This window comes from Crassostrea angulata, chromosome 8, assembly GCF_025612915.1.
Source record: "Crassostrea angulata isolate pt1a10 chromosome 8, ASM2561291v2, whole genome shotgun sequence".
Lineage (NCBI taxonomy): Eukaryota > Metazoa > Mollusca > Bivalvia > Ostreida > Ostreidae > Magallana > Magallana angulata.
In genome coordinates this window covers 25,135,349-25,153,799 of record NC_069118.1, presented here as the reverse complement: position 1 = coordinate 25,153,799, position 18,451 = coordinate 25,135,349, and the positions used below count along the sequence as shown (strand labels likewise).

General features: G+C 31.2%; 1 protein-coding gene and 1 pseudogene across 1 annotated transcript; both read left to right on the top strand.

Moving 5' to 3' along the window:
* Window positions 1-5,785: 5,785 nt before the first annotated feature.
* LOC128158664 (uncharacterized) lies at window positions 5,786-11,496 on the top strand (annotated as a pseudogene).
* Window positions 11,497-11,845: 349 nt separating this feature from the next.
* On the top strand, window positions 11,846-17,323 carry LOC128158663 (uncharacterized). Its single transcript, XM_052821602.1, has 6 exons — window positions 11,846-11,999; window positions 13,880-13,974; window positions 14,119-14,354; window positions 14,689-14,833; window positions 15,418-15,573; window positions 16,028-17,323. The coding sequence occupies exons 2-6, from the start codon at window positions 13,890-13,892 to the stop codon at window positions 16,216-16,218; spliced, it is 813 nt and encodes a 270-aa protein (XP_052677562.1). The 5' UTR covers window positions 11,846-11,999; window positions 13,880-13,889; the 3' UTR covers window positions 16,219-17,323.
* Window positions 17,324-18,451: the final 1,128 nt, after the last annotated feature.

Below are 18,451 nucleotides of genomic sequence, written 5' to 3'. Positions count from 1 at the left end.
TACACTGTAATGAGTTCTTTTTTGATTTTGTCAGCTGAATGAACAATAGGATTTTGTAAAGAAAATAAATAAGTTTAATTTGAAGAAAAAAATTAATAAACAAAACAAATCATTATTCTCACTCTCCCTTTCACAACACTCTCATTCGAACATAACAAAAAAAAGAATAATAATTCAATTAAACAAATGAACAAATATCTGATACTATCAACTAAATTCAAGATTAAATCACACTGTATCAGATATAAAATGGAAGTAAACTACAAAATGTTGTTTAGAAGCTATTTCAACCAATAAAACTCTTGTTGAAAAATTTACTCAAAAAAATATTAAAGTTCAATAATTCAAAATACCGTGAATTTACAATTACTTCAAATTTCAGCTCAAAAGCATGTATATGAAAATAAGCCTGTAATAACAGCCGCTTTTTAACACTTAAAACCTCTCTGAAAATGAACTCAAGGTCACTATGCACTCGAGACGCTCCTGCCGTCGTCAAATTTCCTGTCCCTCTTGTCGCTATCCTAACCGAAAGCCCCGGACTCGCAGGTCTCTCGCTTCAAGTCTACGACCACTGCCCGGATAGAAAGCCACGCCCCACTCAGCATAGAATGCGTCCCCGACCTTCGTCAATTGTCCCCACGACCTTCCATAGGAAAATTTTCGTCTAGCACACCAGTCTGTATTTCAGGTAATTGTATCAAACACCCTTACGCACTGAAAAAAACATACTGTGACTAATAAAGTCCCGATAAACATACAAACATACTACCAATTACACTAAGAACTAATTTACCAGCGAAATGTACAAAATAACAACAAAACAACCTTACCGGCTAGGAAAACATGTGCCCGCCTAACAGAATCCAAAATTTCAATGGCTACCAATTTCTCCTTAGTATTAAGCTAACTTGAGATATTCACCATATCTTGAAACAGGAGCTGCAAAACGTGGCACCCGGCTGATGTCGTTACCGGACCCTCTACTGACCACTACACCCAAACCGGTCACTTTAAATACTCGATCTAAAAATAGCACACTCACCCGACACTCGTCACTCACATACGGTAACCCATTCATAACAAAATTAAAGAGGAACACAAATATAAACACCAGTATATACAAAACTGAATCAACTTTATTACATACACTAAACAGTTCTAAAACATAGTTTATATTTTGAAAGAAAAAAAATGTAAAAACAAAATGTATTTTGCATGTTGTACAGCGAAAATATGTCATTTATAAAACATTAAAAAAAATACTAAAGTTATGTTGTGACAATTATTTTAGGAACATGGGTAGAAGGTATGTGTAATAAAGCAGCGTCTGTATCTAAATCGCTGGAAAGTCTTATATTATAATGTCAACTTAATTTGTAAATTACATAGTTACTTATTCGTAAAATAAAAGAAAATCAAATTCAATCTAATCATCATTAACGTTATATTGATCGAACCGATCTTTGTATTTATTGATATGTGTACATACTATGCACGTATTATGAAATTTTCTAATTCATCTTGAAAAATATTTCCTTTATCATAATCTTATTTAAAATAAAGTAAAGTGTATGAAACTCATGCACTTGCGATAAATAAATTCATCTGTCAGTTGTAAAATCTTTTTAAAAGCATAGTTACTACAGACCTTAAATAAACGGATGACCTAAATCTAAGCATTGGTTTGGTTTTAAAAGGGTATAATTATTTGTGTTTTGAACGTTAAACAGTTGTGTTGATTAACCTTGAACTTTAAATCTTTAAGAAAAAGTTGTAATGAATTGTATTGCATTTTTATGTTATCCATCAGAACCAGAAAGAAGCTCGTTTCTTCAGTGTCATTGATTACAAGCATCTTGCTTATTTTTTTTTTCGCCGGTAGCCTTAGTATACAGATATAGGAGAACATGTAAGTATGTAAAAAGGTTTAAAACATCGTTTACATGTAGTTTTATTATGTCCGATGTTTCTGTTTACGCCTCTTTTCACTTAATATTTCGATTATCATAAAATTTATTTTATGTTGCCCAAACTACGTACATCCACTAAAATGTAAAATGTCAAGATTATTTTTTTAAATGACCCTCAGCGTTTACAAGTTTCTAAACACAACCCCAAATAGAAAGTATTTTGTAATGCATCAGCCATATAATAGCCCGGGTGATAACGTTGAAAAACTTTTCGAGGTTATGAAAGAAGAAACGAGATTATTTCCAACAATAAATCTCCGTAAGAAATCTGTTTTCAGTCTTGTGAGTTTTTCCAAGTGATAATGATAATGTGTTAATTAAGTTATCTTGAATATTTTACCCTCTGTCGATTTCAATTGTAATTCTTTCACAGGTATGTTTTTAAACACCAGAAAGTAATGGAAGCAATAACCTGGGATATTATAACAATATTGAAAACTGATATGTACATAAACAATTTTGTTATTACCGTATTTATTATATTTTTTCGTTATTTAATTGCGAGAGAAAGGCAGAAAGATATAAAGAACTACCTCGTAAACCTGAGAGCTGCGTTCTTAATTCACCAATTATTATCAAATTATATGAATTTGGAGAAGACTGCTCATCAGTACAAATACTCTAGATGAGGACAATGAAGTGTACGTCGAGTACAATGGAAAGATGGTGGGTTTCTTTTGTGATTCCTACAAATTCAGTGGAAGAGGAGTTCGACTTTCAGACGAGTATTCAGTGTGTGTGACTCCTCTTTATTTCAATGACAGTGAATGTGCAGTCGAAAAAACCCCCATCAAAACATACATTACTGGAGTCAGTGAACACGTATGTGTATATATACTAATATATTATCTATAATGTTCTATAGAAAAATTAAGATTTTTTTCTAATAAAATGAAAAGAGAAAAAAATGTCATAATTATACGTTTTTATTAATTTAGAAAACAACATGCATTGAAAACAAAAACACCCAGTAATGTGGACCACAAGACGAGACTCTCTACATAGAGTTTGATGACCCTTTCGGTAGAGGTAAAAGTAAAGCCCACTTTAACCTAAAGATTACAGCAAAAAAAGAATACAAACGTTAGTAGTATTGTTCTTCTTAAAAATATTTAAAATCCTGATTAGGGTCTTTAAAAAATCAACTTAACCCATCTAAGGTCTAAACCAAAGTGTAGATTTCTGAATAAAATGGTGGTAAAACAAGAGTTAATGCGACCAGCTTTCGACTGGTTGACCATCTCACAACATGTGTTCCTTTTTTAGATTATTTTATGCATAATTAACTTTTAAATATATTACAAAAAAGATAAGTTAACACTTATTTGTAAAAAAAAAAAAAAAAAAATGAGGTGGTCGTGATTAAAAGTGATATCATTTATCATTTTAAGTGATTTTAAAGATACCTCTGGACAAAAACAAAAGTTTTTTTTTAGCAATCAATGGAATTGCTTTATCTTAAAAAGCACAAAACCCACACCTTAACTTGTTCAACAAACGGGAATGCACAACTTTTACTGTGATAAGGTCGCTCATTAGTTGTGGTATGTGCTACGTCTCAAATGTGTCTTCCATCATCATTGTTACAACCAAATACACTGATCATGAAGTGTAGAAAATGAAGAATATTGTAAGGGTTCTTTAAGTTGGAAAGAACGGTTGTACCAATCAAAATGCTTCATATATATGTACATGTAATTTGTTAAAACATTTCTTACGCGATTCTGCCAGAGAGTGGAAATAAATCAAATAGATAAGTGAAAAACATATGTTATAACAACTATTCCAAACAATAACATGACAATTGAATGTATCTGAAACACGTTTACAAATAGCGAAATATAAAGACAAAATTTGACTAATATGATATATATAATAGTTCTTTGTTCACTTTTAAAATGCAGTGTTTTAAAGATGTAATAATACAAAAGTTGGCTTCTTACAAAACATGCAATGATTCTTAATCATCTGTAAATTAAAGATAATATGCATATTCATGTAGTCAACGGACATAATTAAACTCAACTTCAAAATGGTCGCCGGACTTTGAATAACGCAAACCTAGATATTTGGGTTCTGCCAGAATTCTAATAAATGGCAAGTGTACCTCAACACTTTGTAAGAATGCCTTCCATGTTTTAAACTTGTTCCAAATTAGCTCAATATGGGATCATTGTCGTCTATTTATTATTACATGTATAAAATGTCTAGAGTAAAAGGGATGAATGTTATTGTCTTACATTTTATATTCTACTCCTAACGCCACTTACAGCCAATTTATTGTTGACTTGCAAATCGATGCCTTCTTTCTTGGCAATCATCCGTTTGTATTTAAACTTTTCAATTTTTCTCTTTTTCGTTCTAGTACAAAATATATAACTGTTGTTTTATATTCAAAATTATGAGCATCTTTGAACTACATTTTCCCTCATTCCGAGTTGTTTATTCCATATTGAAATTCTGTAAAGTAATGCTTATAAATATTTCGTCTAAAATACTTAAAACTAAAATTAATTGTAAAGCTCTTTTGTGGATCTTTTTTACATTGTCTAACAAGTTTTAATGTGTTCATTTTTAATTAAAGTATGTTTTGAAAAGAAGATGTATGGTTTCAAAACCCAACATTACCCTAATGCAACGTCTCTTCATTTTGCGTAAATCATGTATTCATATCGAGTTTAGAAATACTGTAGAGTTGTCATCAATATAATCTGTTCATGACTCACACATATAAATGTGACGTTTACTACTAATTTGGAATCTGTTGGTGATAGAGGAGGTGGCCGTTATGCGATTTTTAAATTTATTTTCAATTTGTTAAAATCTATTTGTTTTGGATAGAAATATCGAATGCCAAGCATCTAATATTGTTACTATAGATACAGGTATCAGGTTGTCTCGTTTCTATCACAGTGTGTCTTGATATGTTTTGGCGGCTTGACATGTAGACAGAAGCAATCTTAAGAGATAGTATTCAATCCAACATAGAGAGACACAGGAGAAACTAGAATATCATCTCATTCACTTATTTCACCATAGCTTTGCGTTGGATTATTTGAATTGCTAAGGAGTGGCACAGCACTTCCGTTCTTATTGATGCAGTTTCAAAACCTGAAAGTCAAATATACCTACAGCAAAATACACGCATAAACATTGTAGAAGTCATATCTATTTTGAATTTCATTCCAATTGTTTTAAACATAGTCTATGTAATGCTTAATCATCTTATCAAGACCTGATTGACCTTTGATTTTACCTTAAATAATATTTCACAATGGTGTTTCTTTTTTAAGGAGGCAGGATGGTCAACAAACAATCAGGTCTGTCCTACAATTTAAATTCTGCTTTTTTGTTCATTGCATATATTTAAGTTGCGAAATCTTAGAATGTGTTAGCTTTACAATATGGGCAATTTCCTATATCTTTACATGTACATGTCAATAGGAAAGGTAACGTTTTAATGCTGATGAGCTTCTTGCTCAAAGTTGCATAAATAATAATAATAAGATATCAACAACAATTCAATTTTCATAATGATAGCTTGAGGTTTCCCATTGACAATGCATGTTTGAAACTGGTTTGTTTAAACTCTCGTAATCTTCTATTTTTTCGAGATAGACAAAACAAAATTGTACACATGGAAGGTTCATTTAGATTATATTTCTCAGATGAAAAAAACTCTATTCAAAGTATTTTCTAAATATAGTGTAAATATTGTCGGAATTTTTCTCTTACAAACTCTAACAATTCCGCTCCCTTGGATCCACCCGCTCATACGTTAGAGTCGTAAATAGCTTTACGTCACTGCATATATTTCAGGAACATGGGTAGGAGGTATGTATTTTAAAGCCAAGCCTATGTCTATATCTTGTTAGTTTTGATATAATAATGTTTACTTAAAACATAGTAAATGCTTATTCGTATAATAAATCATATTCCGATTATATATAATTATCATTTGTATAATATTGACATGTTTTCAAATCTATCTTGTTATCCATGAGAATGTATACTATACACGTGTTGATGATGATTTTCCCTGATGTTTGATCTTTTTTACTCTATTTAACATATAGCCCTGGCATGAAAAAAAAATTACAAACATGCATGTTTGATAAAAGAACCCTAAATATCAATTCAAGCATTAATTTTAACTTTAATCGTGAAGTTTAAAAATCCTTCTAAATGCGTAGTTAGTGTTGAACCTAAATAAACGGGTGACCTAATTTCTAACATTGGTATAGTGTAAAAATGGGTATTATTGTCTGTGTTTTTAAAATTTACAACAGTAGTATTGCCTTATATTGACCTATCAACCTATTCGAAAAGGTTGTTTATTTAGCTTACTGTAATTTTCTTCATTGTCTTTTTATGCTATATAAAAAAGTAAAAAGCCTGTTCTGTCATTTTCATTGATTTCTAGCATATTGCTGATCTTTTCGCATGTAGCCTTAGTATTCGGATATGAGAGAACATGTAAGTATATGACAAAAAAAGGTTTTACCAAGTACACATGTATTCGCTAATAATGTCAGTGGATATGTCGAAATACTAATTGTATTTATGAATAATAGTTTAGTTTGATGTATGAGAGAGAGAGAGAGAGAGAGAGAGAGAGAGAGAGAGAGAGAGAGAGAATTCAATAGAATGATACAGACGTTGTGTGTTTAAACCTAAGAGTTTCGTTCCTAATTCTGCAATAATTTTTTAGATGAATTTGGAAAAGATTGCTTATTAAATACTACAGATGTAGATGAGAATGATAAAATACACGTTGAGTACAATGGAAAGACGGTTGATTTCGGTTGCCATTACTTCAAATTCAGAAGAAGAAAATATGGCTATTTTAGACGAGCATTCCCTTTGTGTGACTCCTCTTTATTTCAATGACAGTGGTTGTGCAGTCGATATAGATTTCTGGAATCATGCAACACGTATGTGCTAACATTTTTCACACAATCGAGTTCTACTTCAAGCATCATTTTTGATATGTGATATAAAAGCTTTATGATAAAAAATTTAAGATTTTTAATAGAAAAATAACCATTTTATATAAATTAAAAGAGAGAGAGAAAGATAGGGAGAAATCCTCATAATTATATGCGTATATTTTTTTTAATTTAGAAAATAGCATGCATTGTAAACGAGAGCGTCCAGTATTGTGGACTGAAAAATAAAACTCTCTTCATTGAGTTCAAGAAACGGTATGGCAAAGATACAAATAAAGTCCGCTTTAAGCTGAAGATCACAGCGAAGAAAGACTACGACTGTAAGTAGTAATGTTCCTTTTAAGAATATTCAATATACAACGCAAACTACTCCGTTTTGTTTCACTGTGATTATCAGCTGGCAATGCTTACTTACATGCACTAAAGCGATATTATGATAGACTGGATCTGCAGTTGTAAACAATTATAACGGCACACAGTCGATAACGCTGGTAAGAACTATAGTTGAGCTTCAATTATTGTTTCTGGGTTTTGACTTTTTACCGCATTCCATAAAAACACAAATCTTACAAACTTTGATGCTTGGAAATTTTCCGATACTATAATTAAAACAAGAACACAAGAGACTTTAATTTGTGACAAATAAAGAAAATGAAAGTTGTTTAAAAAATTGGCTACTGAATTAAAATCCACAAAAAAGTCGACTGAGACTGTTTACGATGGAAAAAAATTCATACAATAATCTTGTGTACATGTAAATTATAAAATGTTTCTCTGCAGGGAAAACTGCAATATAACACATATAATAATAATTTTGAAATAAATTCTCTCAATGATTCAGTGACTACTTTCATTAATAAATAAAATATTTTTGGTGCCAACGAATTGAATACGGTACTGTATTTTTAATACTTTTTAACCTATATTACTAAGAATTTCAATGCTATCTTTAATGACATTGTTTTGAATAATGTAAATAACCACATTTGATTTTTTATCATTTGTTAGCACAGATAACGAAACCCGTACATCTCATAATGCCGGGTATGTAGGTGTCATTATCGGCATCTTTATTACCTTAGTGTGGGACGCTATATGCTGCTATTGGGTGTTTAGACGGAAGTCATCACAGAAGAGTGTATTCAATCCGACACAGCTATATCTCTGTAAGTATCAAAATAGTATTTGAATATTGCAACCTATGGGACAGGCTGCTTACTTGCGAGCAAACCGACTTTACCGATTGATTGTAAATGTATTGCCAAAACTGTGTTACTGGTTTTGAACAATTTTCCAATATCTTAATACAGAACTCGTTTTCTGAAGGAGGGGGGGGGGGTTAGATAACGCCTAAAAATAACTTTCAAGCCCTCTTTATGTTGGATAAAAGTAACCCATGCACATTCGATCGATCGATCGATCGATTAAGAGAGAGAGAGAGAGAGAGAGAGAGAGAGAGACAGACAGAAAGACAGATACAAAGATAAGATAGAATGTGTGTGTGTGTGTGTGTGTGTGTGTGTGTGTGTGTGTGTGTGTGTGTGTGTGTGTGTGGTAAAAGCGTTTGTGTCTTTAACGTTTTACCTGGGTATTGTACAACTCAGTTATCTGTATCAAATTGAATTAGTATTAAGGAGGCTGGGAGGTCAAAATATGATATAATATAAAACCGTCAGATTTATTTGAAAATTTTATATGAGTTTTCTGAAGCTATCAACTACTATTTGATAAAGAAAAAATTCATTTATTTGGATATAAAATTTCATCATTTCCCGTTATCTTTATATGGAGCTCTTCTTTTAAAGGAGATCAATATTGCTAAAATGGCAGCCAGCTCCCTTAAAATCTAGACATTTAACTTTTTAAAATATATGATATCCATTGTATGAAATCTATGTGAAAAAGGTAACAACAATGCCAGTTTAAAAACTATAATCTGCTGTACGATAAATTTGTAAAAATATAACATATTGATGGACAGGAAAAAAAAAACTACTAAACATTTTCTTTTCTTTTTTTTTTATAAGATTGCCCAGGTTGTTAAATCAACAACACCGAATATTATACAAAGTTGTGAATGTGTTGTGTTTGTGAAAAAATCTGCAAATAGTGATTACAAATGTATTTTGTATCAACAAATTATCGAATTTGCTTTTAATCCTTTTCCCAATATCATTGTATCATTATGTGTACGAAAATTAAATGAAATATCTCTGCATTAAATACATTGAATACATAAATGATCATTTATTTATCCATTTTCTTATCAGCTACAGAAATTCCGTATGTGATTTATTCCGCCCAAACACAACAGTCTATGATGGCGACGCCTTCTAATATTTCATCTCCAGGAGTTTATCCGATGTCATCATGTGCACCACCGCAAAGTGATTCATCTCCACGGACAAATGACATAAATGTGTCAGACGAACCTCCAAGCTTTGAAGAGTATATGGCCTCACACGTAACTGAAACAATCTAAGAAATGTCGAGATCGCCAACAAATGATGACGTTGACCACAAACAATGTTTCAATATATTTACTGAATCTTGTTGTTTGAAATACTCGATGTCTCAGTTAAGGGTAAAGCGATAAACATGTACATTGCAGCATTTATTATATGTAAATGTTCATGTAACAATTTATTACGATATTATCTTTAAATGTGGATTTTCAATTTTGTTCTGCATATATTAACATGTACTTGATGAGTCCTTTTTAATTTTTGAATTTAAGAATATAAGGTATTTCAAAGAAAACGTTTGCACATTTGTTACATATAGGAACAGTGGCTAAATGGTATAGAGATGGATAGTTTCTATCTGATTCAAACATGGATAGTTTCTATCTGATTCAAACATGGATAGTTTCTATCTGATTCAAACATGGATAGTTTCTATCCGACTCAAATATGGATAGTTTCTATCCGACTCAAATATGTTTACCTTTTATGCATATGGATTGTATACTTGCCTCCAATGTCGAATTAAATCAAACCTGTTGTATATATTAGGACTTCAATATAGTATATGTTTACCCCCAAAACGATAATGAAATGATGAGGGGTTTTCAAGAAGATAATGAACATTTTTCATAACTCAGTTGTTTTAGAGTACCCTCACTTTAACTTCCTTATTTTCAGTGCAAACAAAATTTCTAGATAGTTTGTGCAGTAGGATATCTTCATTTTGTTACAAACAACATGATTTTACAATTTTTCAATAATTCTATTGACACATATTGGCAAATTTAACTTATATTTCATAAAAGTCAAGGAAAAATGAATCCTAATTTTTGCCTAAAATCAGCTTATTTCATGCCATATCTCAAATTTTACATATTAGACCCATACTTTTTGTTTTATTTTCTGAAATTTTAAGATTTTTCTGACGAGTTTATCATTATTTGAGAAAAAGATTGCGACTTTTTAAAAATTTCTTTGCATGTTGAATTGGTAATGGATAAAAATAGCGTTTTATCAGTGCGAAAAGGTCAAAATATCAATTAGCTGAAGAAATTGTAATATTTTCTTTATGATAATTTTAATTCTATTCATTATAAATTATAAATTTGTATTTGATGCCATGGTTTCGTTCAGCAAGGAGGGACCTCTTGAATGAAAGTTCATCAAAGTTTTTCTCTCATGTTTAATATTTCCATCATGAAGTCAGATTCGTTTTCCAGCAAAATGCATGAACAACTCTGAAAATGAAAATGAAGTAGGGAATTTCCCAGTTTTGTAAAGTGTTTGCATGAAAAATGTTCAATACTTTCCTTACAATGATATATAAATTTTGTCCCTTGCTTTTGACATATGTTAAGCATTCTGATTTAAATATTAATCTTGATTAAAATGTAAAAACACTCTGAAAGTATACGAACTATTTCGCTTAAATGCATTACCTTTTATTCTTTTCATTCTAAAATTAGTGAGAAGAATCAGTTAAAAGTATTTCACGTTCACTGTATGTATGAAATCAACCATAGTGATAGTTTGAGAAAAAATAGCGGTGTTTATTCTGACCTCTGTCGTTAATTCCCCAATCCGTCGACTCAGTTTGTTCTTTGTTTGCCCGTTGTTTAAGTATCTGTTAAAACTATATATTTCTGAACCGTCTTTAGAACAAATTTTAATCGATTGTAGGTTAAAAAAGAACCGTTTCTATATATTGTAAGTAGTTTTTTATGTCTAAAAATAATCGACTTCTGATCGAAATACCATGTAATATTTAAACGTTTACATGATTCTATATTACAAACCGGAACTATCTCCCTCCTCTTGAAAAAACATTGCAGATTTACACTATGAAGGGTGGTTTTGGTTTTTTTTAAATTATTTTTTATTATTTTTTACCATTAACTATATATTAATGTTGTTAACTGAATATGTAGCTATTAATATATGCATTTAAAACTTGTATTGGGAAATGTATTGTGTTTATTTAATGAACTAGTTAAATCCCTTCGCTACTAAAAAGTAATCTCATTTATTATTTTTACAACAGATTTATTGTAAGATGCGCGGAGATCATGTAGTATGCATAACATACCATCAACAAATATTTAAGAGTATAAAAAGGTTTGATGTTTTTATTACTTTATTGGTTATTTAAAAAAAATAAAATAGAAATAAAATACAACTATTTTTTGTTGGGGGATCTAGCTGATTTCTCGTATGTTTAAAAATATAGAGTACGGTATAAATTATTCATCTTGTCAGTGACATTGATGAAAAGTAACTAGACAATCATATGGCTATTTCTAAAATATTGCATATCGATGCATCAATCGTTTTAAAAGTTTTTCATACTCAATTTCACTTTAAAGACATCTTTTACTCCGAAATCTACAAGGACGGATATAGTTTCAAAAAGTGCTCTTGAGAAACTCAGATTTTCGGATATCCGCTTGATTGTCTTTATAAATAGCACTCAATAATAGATGTTTCAGACTGAACAGATTATGTGCGTATTATCTTCCGATTTAATATTCCTTGTCCTTTTCACGCACTGGGCTAGTTTAGAATTATAGTTCGATGGAAGGAATCTGGAATCAGACTTTATAGCCATACTAGAGGTATAACTTTAGTTACTTTTTTTTTTATTCAGTTCAAAATGACTTATTTTTTTTTAATCTTCCTTTCATTTATATATACTTACTGTACATGCAAACTAAATTTGGAGCGATATGACAGTCTCTCTATCAAAACCAAAAAAAAAAAAAAATTAAAAAATCATCTGAGGCAGGTATCGATCGCAGTTTATTCTTCAATTGCAACAATGTAGTGCACGCATTACCGATGTTAGATCCACCTCTAAATTTATCGCGGGAAATAAAGCGCCAGACAATGCGACGTCATACGTTAAAACTAGAATCATTAATTATGTTTACGTATCTCAACTCAATAAGAAGGCATCTTCGCTAGCCAAGGATTTTCGGTCCACTTTGCTTCCCATAAACCCTTGGCGGATTTCATTACGAAAACTCGGTGATGTGGTGGTGCTATCTAGCGAGCAACTTGAGTTGCGCCCCTTGCATATTAACATTAGATAATCGAATTAAACAACGGGTTTTATACACATCGTGGCATTAATACAACTTGAAAACATGTTGATTATCGAATATCGGAACATAATTAACGATGCTATTAAATACGAATGAAGTTATAACTTAGGGAAAGAACGAAATGTTTTATTCATAGTGTTTTGAAAGGACCTGTACAATAGTGAAAAGTCGCCGACTATCACTTATATGAAAGCTTTCATGCTTTAAAACCAGGTATCGTTGTCGTGAATATTGCGGACCAAAGAAATGAAATAAAACATAGCTCATTGAACCATTAAAAGCAATAACCATACGCAGCAACGTATTTAATAACGGGATAGGCAGCTTCAACATTCGCCATGTTTACTTCCCATGCTAGCCCGCGAGCCTTGACAAGTTTGTAAAACTACATTGTATATTAAATCCCAGTAAAATATATAGGTTTTTAAAACCATCTGGTTAGACCATCGTTGGGGAGGCACTGAAATCGAGAACTTGTGTCTCAACTTGTTAAAAGCACCGAATGTTTTACCAAAGATCACACATGTGTTTTCTTTTAAAGTTAATATTTACAAGTACTGCGATTGGATCAGCTACTCGCAGCTGCAGCCAATCATAAAACGGAGCTTGTCACCGAGTTTTCGTAATGAAATCCGCCAAGGGATTATGGGGAGCAAAGTGGACCGAAAACCCTTGGCTAGCGAAGATGATTAGAAGGAAGAAACATGTAAAAAAATTGTCTTGGGTCTCAACAAAGCTTGTGCGGTACTTAGAACATGTATTCAAACCTCAAGACACCATAAATTACGAGTTAAATGATAGCTATTTTTGGCATAGCACTACGGGAGAAAACATTAGAGAGCATTATTGGACAAAATATTTTTCTTGATGAATCTGTAGGTATAGTTCGTTCTTTTTCCCGAGCGCACTGGTTCTTATAGCTCGCTTCGCTTGCTGGCTCTGCGCGCCGGCGAACTGCGCTCACTACTATTATACTAAACATGAAATATCGACTCTATCATCTTATGAATGGGAATTTGTCAAAGTATAATTCATCGGATTTAAGTACATCTATGTATAATTAGAGCCTGTTATTAATTGAATTTAGTGCTTTAATTTCAAAAAATTACTTGGGAATTAAAAATTGAGATAATAATTTTGATATGAATAATATTTGATATTAATTTAAGATTTAAAATATTTTAATATTTCACAAAAACTATTTTACTTGTTCTTAAAGATTTGTCTTCTATAATAACCATTATGAATATACTTATATTTCATATAATATTCTAATTTACACATAACTAAAATGTTTCAATTGTCGTTTATGTGTCCTCATTGAGAGAAAAAAAAAATTATTTTACAATTTTTAGCATTTTTTATACGAGTATGTTTTTTTTGTTATTCAGAAAGCGAAACATGTATTTCTCACCGCGCGTAACATTAATGTGCTTATTGCTGATTGTCCAACACACTGCTATGGCAGCTGCATGGAACGATACATGTGAGTTATAACTGAATTTAACAATTGCTTATAAATGAACATTTTTAAATTCCGTTTTGTATTAAAAGGAAAGAAAGAAAGAAAGAAAGAAGGAGTTAATGGAAATTTGTTGATGTGATACATGTACATGTAATTCACGTTTAGATGAATTTGGAAACGACTGTCCCATCCTTACTAAAGATCTTACGGAGTATGACGAAATCTATGTTGAATACAATGGAAAAGATGTTTCTTCCAGTTGCAATAAATTCAAATTTAGAGGGAGAGGAGAGAAGAGTTTAGATGAGTATTCAATATGCGTAACTCCTCTCTATTTCAACGACAGAACCTGTGCAGTCGAAGTAGACATTATGACATCATTCAGTGCAGAAGCTACAGAAGTATGTATGCATGAATATCTTACCTTAAAGGCATACTAATGCATATGGTCCTCAGTTATACGATGGTCTGTTCAACAAAAAAGAAAACAAAGTAAGAGGGTATGAAGAACAGATTGACTTGTGGATAAAAAAGCAAGTGTGATACTCCCAACAATTCATAATTATTTATTAATATATAATCCCTAAGTTAGTGCAAATGAAATGAACTTTCCCGTAGCCTCGTCTTTTTTTTTTTTTTGTAAATTAAGAAGGTATGTGTTTTTTTCTATAGAGACAACCCACCCATCAGCCTTTTGTATGGCTATTTATAGAGTTAGCAATTCTTTAATTTTAGAAAATTACTTGCACCGACATCAAAAGATACAAGTATTGTGGTCTCCCAGATGACACACTTAGCATAGTGTTCAAGAGTACCCATGGCAGATCAGCAGATGATGCCAGTTTTATGCTTCTGGTAACGGCTACAAAAGGACGGGACGGTAAATATATATATATATATATATATATATATATATATATATATATATATATATATATATATATATATATATATATATATATATATATATATTAAAAGTCATGATTAAGGACCTGATTAAGTAGGAAATGCGAATGAATATTCTTGGAATGCATTGGAGTGACTGTACAAATCTAATTTGTCTCGTTCATTTTTATCAAACGGGTACTTCTCAACCTTTTCCAACATCCAGGAAATATAGCAAAGTATCAACAATAACATTAGTATTTCTTTTGCTTACGTGGAAGTTTGTTAAATATATAGTGAAAATGGACTCTTGTCCATAATTTTGAGAGCGCATCTTTTCGTCTGACTAGATCGTTGAATTTATCCCGTTTTAATGATTGTTACAGATGATCTCAACTTTAGGTTACATCAATACTTACTAATATCCGACATCATTTTATTAATTCGTTTTCACTGGGCTTTACCATCCCCAGTTGCATTGAGATTTTCTGATCATCATGTATAATCACGGATTACGCGTTTTATTATTTTCATTCTTATATATATTAAATAGTGTATATTTTATTTTGTCTGCAACAGAGATGATGGGTGCCGGTTTTTTATTTGTTCCTTTGATGATACTTGTGGTTGGTGGACTTTTTGCGATGATTTCCAGCACTTCTAAACTCTATCTGTGTGTATGTAGACGGAACCAGTTGATTGGCAGACTAGTTGTACTGGAACCAGGAAACCGGAGTAAGAACTAGCCGTCGTGACCATCTTTTGACTATATTGACCTCCTGCTCGAAGAAGAGCTCTTTATAAATATGGAAGAAATCATTCATAATTCAAAGCTAAATTATATGGAATTTTTTTTTACTATAATATAGTTTATAGCAGAAATAATCGTATCTAAAGATTTAAGGAAGATCTGAACATTAGTTTGTTGACCACCCAGACTACTTTCGTTTCTCGTATAAAAATGTCAAAATCATATATTAGAGACAACCTTAAAACAACAAATATTTGAATAAATTTAATGCAAATCGTCAATGATATAAATTATAAACAATGGTGAACTGAATCAAGGCCAACTGTACTTGTGCTTAGATCATAATTTTGAACCCTTTTTAGCAGTATACATGTACGAAATGGTATGTGCAGAATGCTAAAACATAGTAGGATTGATATTCATATTTCTTATTTCTAGTTCCAGGGACCGGATATGTGCTCTTTTCAGGTCCACCAGATCTGAGCAAGATGACAACAACTGACCTCGTTTCCCCGCAAGGTGTGTATCACGTGTCATTGAACCCACAGCCGGAGCAATACACAGATACACTGCCAGCAGCAAACCAGTGGACAGACGCACCCCCCAAATATGAAGAACTGACGTTCTGACACACAATCGACAAAAAGCCTGACATGCTAACGGTAGATGACGAGCAGAAATATTGTTAGGATGTTTATTTTATTTCACTTTGCAATCGGCAACTTATGACTTTTAAAGACCGAAGTTTCAGCGTCATTGAAATACAGAATGTTGATTGTTTTCCACGTAATCATTGATTTGCCTACTTTTTGGCACAGATGTATTAATCTAATTCATTGATATGCCGCCAAGATCTTTTATCAAAGTTCATTCCCATATTTATCTTACTTATATATTTTTCTTTTAAATGTAAGCGTTCACTAAGTTAATTTTTTTGGTATTGCATAGATATTTCAAATCATTTGCGGCATGGTTATAAGTGTTCCATTAGATTTAAGTCACTTGATCAAAATGTATGAGAAATCGGGCCATGCGGTACCGTGACACTCTACACTCGCTTTGCTAGTGAATTGTTAAGAGAGTGGAGTACAATAAGGACTTTTTTAGTCATGAATTGGATCTATCAAATGAACAGACAAATAACTGATAATAATGTTTCGATGTATAATGATTAAAGAAGAGAGTAGCGTTCCAACGTAATACATGTTGGTGTGATACATATATCACTTTATTGAATTATATTCAGACAAACTAAGTAAGAGAAAATCATATCTAATTTTATCAAACGTGTTGAAAAATGGATTGCAATGTATGTGAATGCAAGTCTTCTAGTTTGTATGAAGAAGTCGTCATAATATTTTAATATATGTCATGTATAAATAATATTCATGCATTTTTTAAAATTTTGTGTATTACTGTAGGCTTTAAAAATTATGTTTTGCTGTGACAGTCCTTACTTTCTGGCATAATAAAGAAGAGCATACCATATCTTTGTTTAGATTGTTTGTACCGAAATTTTCAAATCACTTAAATATTGATAGAGAAATACATATATTATTTTGATTCAAGTTTTTATAAAATGTTTTGTTGAATAAAACAATTTCATGGTACCTAAAGCCATTTATATGACAATACGTCACAAGATATGGATGGATATTTAAATGTTTTGTTGAATTGTTTATATCATATTTTATTATATCAATGATTTTATTTGAATAAATCATATTTCTTTCATATTTGACTTATCGTATATCCGGTAATTTTGGCGATCAATTATGCATTAAAAATTACATTGTATTCAATACGCATAAAATTTATCCGTTATTGTTTAAAAAAACGATCCTAGAAAGTATTTAAAGATAAATGTTACAGTAAACAGTTATTGTTTACATTTTCCAGTTCTTGAAAAAAAGTCAGAATGACAACAACAACAAAACCACACATATACACCACAACTTATAGGTAGCAATCATAATTATGCTAACTAGGATACCTGAAATAAGGGTATTCGTTTAAATTTCTACAAAAATTATACTTACAAAAATTTAGAAAGCCAAATGCTTTTGAATATGACTTCATTATAGCATGCATTATGTTTTTGTGGTTTGAACATATTTTATTGTATAAACATATACAAATGGTTCGAACACAAGTTCTTACAACTTACGAGGTTCTTACCAAGTATAACAATTTACAACTGTATAGTAGTTTACAATGGAAAGTACATAGAAATGGATATTACTAATATAGTTAAGTTATTGAACAAACTTACATGTATAAAAAGTTCTGTTGAATTTGGTTTAGGCAGTAAAATTGAAGTTACACGAATCTGCCACAATCTCTTATAAATCTTTGAACAGCTAAAAAAATATGTTGGTTTAAATTGACACTCAGAGATTCGTCTCCCCACAAAAGTAAATGACAATTAATAATATTAATTTGATTTAAGTTCAAAAGGTTTGAAAACAATTCATTTCGTGCATTGATATAATTTTTACAACCAAAAAACAAATGATAAGAATCTTCTGGTAATCCGCATTGGCAATTAGGGCTTTCAATAATATTTTTTCTGAAAAGGTCGAAGTTTAAGATACAGTTATGTCTAAGTTTTGTGTGTATGATGTTAAGTCGTCTCTTGCCGAAGCAAAAATAGGACGGAGGTTTAATTTGGTTTAATTGAATACTGCTTTTGAAACTTGTAAAGGAGGAATTGTTTCTGATAAGTAAACTTAAACTATTCCATTTATTGATCGTGTCAGGAACAAACGATTTCTTGAATATTTCTAGTCTACATTTTGGAATAGTACAGTCTTCTCTATTACGTGTATTGTAATTCGATTCTAAAGTCCTGATAGAAGGGAA